Raw genomic sequence first — 2450 nt, forward strand, 5'->3', positions numbered from 1 at the left:
GCCTTCCTGCCGAGAAGAAAAGATGGGAAAAAAACCCAAAATTGGTGAGGATGAGCTTGGAGAAGAACCGAAAAAAGTCACGGTGGTGGGATTTGGCGTCCCACCAGGTCCTCCACGCCCATTTTTCCTCTTCAAACCACCCAACGAAAGGTTAATTTAAGAAATAAAACCCTTCCGGAGGTTCCGATTGGAGCTTGTCCCACCACCGAAGGGTTGAGTCGAACCTTCTCGTCTTCCCGAGGGACCTTCTCCTTCCACCAGCTCCTACCTGATCCTCTTGGGCCCGATCTGCGCCACGTCCTCGTCGCACGCCCGCGGTCGCCTCTTGAAGCTGCAACGGGGGGAAAAAAACCCAAAAAAATGCAAAAATCTTGAGTGAGGCTCTCATCCGCCCTCTTCCTCCCCAAGACGTTGGGGTTGTCCAACCCTACATCCTCTGGGCGACTGTTTCTCTTTTATTTCATCCAGTTTTGGGAATTCAACTTTTTTTTTTTTTCCCCCCCCATCGGAGGAGGGAACGCTGTGAACAAATGAACTGTTCAGACGGGATAAATCGGGGAATATTCTTTATTTTTCGTTACAAAAAATCTTTTCACATGGGTTTGGATATCATTTATCGTCGATCTCACGCCGGCTTCGTTCTGGCGAGAGTTTCTCCGTGGAAACAACGGCGATTTCTGGCTGAAATGAGAAAAGAGACGTTTAAAAAAAAAAAATTAAAAAATTTAGGATTGTTTTGCAGGGAGGAGAAATAAAAAAATCATTTGAGACGACGATGCCAGATTATATCATGGGATAAAAATACGGGCTGGGCATCTTTTTCCCTAATTTCTTAAAAATATTTTATCACGTTTACCTTTGGGAAGCGAGAAGAGGAGAAACACCAAGTCCGGAAGGTTTTGCTGGTAAAATTATCTCAATTTATTTAGGATTGTTTTGCAGGGAGGAGAAATAAAAAAATCATTTGAGACGACGATGCCAGATTATATCATGGGATAAAAATACGGGCTGGGCATCTTTTTCCCTAATTTCTTAAAAATATTTTATCACGTTTACCTTTGGGAAGCGAGAAGAGGAGAAACACCAAGTCCGGAAGGTTTTGCTGGTAAAATTATCTCAATTTTTTTGTTTTAGCTTCATTCTTCCAGTTGCTACGGCAAAAAAAAAGGGGGGGAAAAAAATGAATCAATGGGATTTTTGTAGCCAAGCTCATCGTTACAAAGCTCAATGCTTGGCTCAAAGTTTAGGCTGGGCTTGGGAGAGGGGGTGGGAAGATCCAAGACCGCCCGCGTTGGCCGTGAAAGTCAACGGTTGCGTTCTTCAGCCCCTCCAATGGTCCATCGTTGGGCACCGATGGATTTTTTGGGGCTCTGATTTTGAACGGAACCCCCCCCCCAAAAAAAAAGTGAAAAATTCCTTTTTAAAATTAAATTTTAGCCCTACCAAAGATGACCTAGAACTAACCCAAATTTTTCCACCCTCAAATTGAATTTTTGAGCCCAGTCCTACGTGACCACAGAGAGGAGAAAAAAAAAAAATTATATTTACCGTCACATTTTCCTTTGCTGGAAGTGGTTTTTTCAGGAGGATGTTGGCTGTTCCAGCGAGTTTCAAGGCAATTTTGGAGCTGGAAGAGGATTTAGTGCTGAAAAGAAGCAGCAAAACCCCGTCAAAGCGAAAAAACCAAAATGAGAAAAGCCCGAACGGAGCAACGCAATACTCACGGGGCGTGCGTTGTGCTGCCAGTCGCGTCTTTCGGAGAAAAAAAATGCATCACGAGGCGGCGTTCTATGGTCGCTCCAACCAAAAAAAGGGTTTTTCCCACCCTCATCGGGTTAAAAGCGGAAGAAAATCCAGCAAAACGCCGTCGGCACGTGCGTCGGAGCCAAGAGGCGACGCGTGGATCATCCTCTTGGTCGACCATCGAGACCCAACTGGTATTGAATCATCTTGCGTAAAGACGCAACAAATAAGCGCGGGATGATTTTGGGCTTATTTCGAACCAAAAAAAAGGGAATTTTGAATCCCCACGGCTGGGAAGGAAAGAAGAAAACCCAACCCTCAGCCAGGTAGAAGTCAAGAATTCTTGGAAATTCAATCATCGCGGTGGTTTGAGGGGTCTTCGACCCCGACCACGCGGGATTCCCCACCGGAGCCACGGTGGATGAAACGAACCCTCGTTAAGCCGCCTCCGTAACGAGATCCACGTGTCGGACCCCCCCCCCCCCCTTTGCAAGCCCCCCCCCCCAAAGGCCGCACGACGCTGCCCTGGCACCGCGAGAAGGATGGAACGTCCTCGGGGACGCGCGGTTCTTCAAGGTGACCAGAACTTCTCGTTGGGTTGGATGGTTCCCATTGGGTTTCTCAAGAAACATCATCTCTAACGTGCCCCAAAACGCTCGTTCCATGTGGCCACGGAGAGGTGGGTGCCCCCAGCCAGCCACCGCGCC

At 47.4% G+C, this 2450-nt stretch overlaps 1 protein-coding gene across 1 annotated transcript in view; it reads right to left on the bottom strand.

Moving 5' to 3' along the window:
* Window positions 1–2450, bottom strand: part of LOC104471763 (zinc finger protein 692-like) — a gene marked incomplete at both ends in the record, with an annotated part of 6269 nt that overhangs the window by 586 nt on the left and 3233 nt on the right. The window contains one exon of the mRNA XM_010087237.1: window positions 269–331. Within this exon, the coding sequence (XP_010085539.1) occupies window positions 269–331 (63 nt within the window). The remainder of the gene's footprint in view (window positions 1–268; window positions 332–2450) is intronic.

The sequence above is a fragment of the Pterocles gutturalis genome, unplaced genomic scaffold (genome assembly GCF_000699245.1).
Source record: "Pterocles gutturalis isolate BGI_N339 unplaced genomic scaffold, ASM69924v1 scaffold1101, whole genome shotgun sequence".
Classification (NCBI taxonomy): Eukaryota; Metazoa; Chordata; class Aves; order Pterocliformes; family Pteroclidae; genus Pterocles; species Pterocles gutturalis.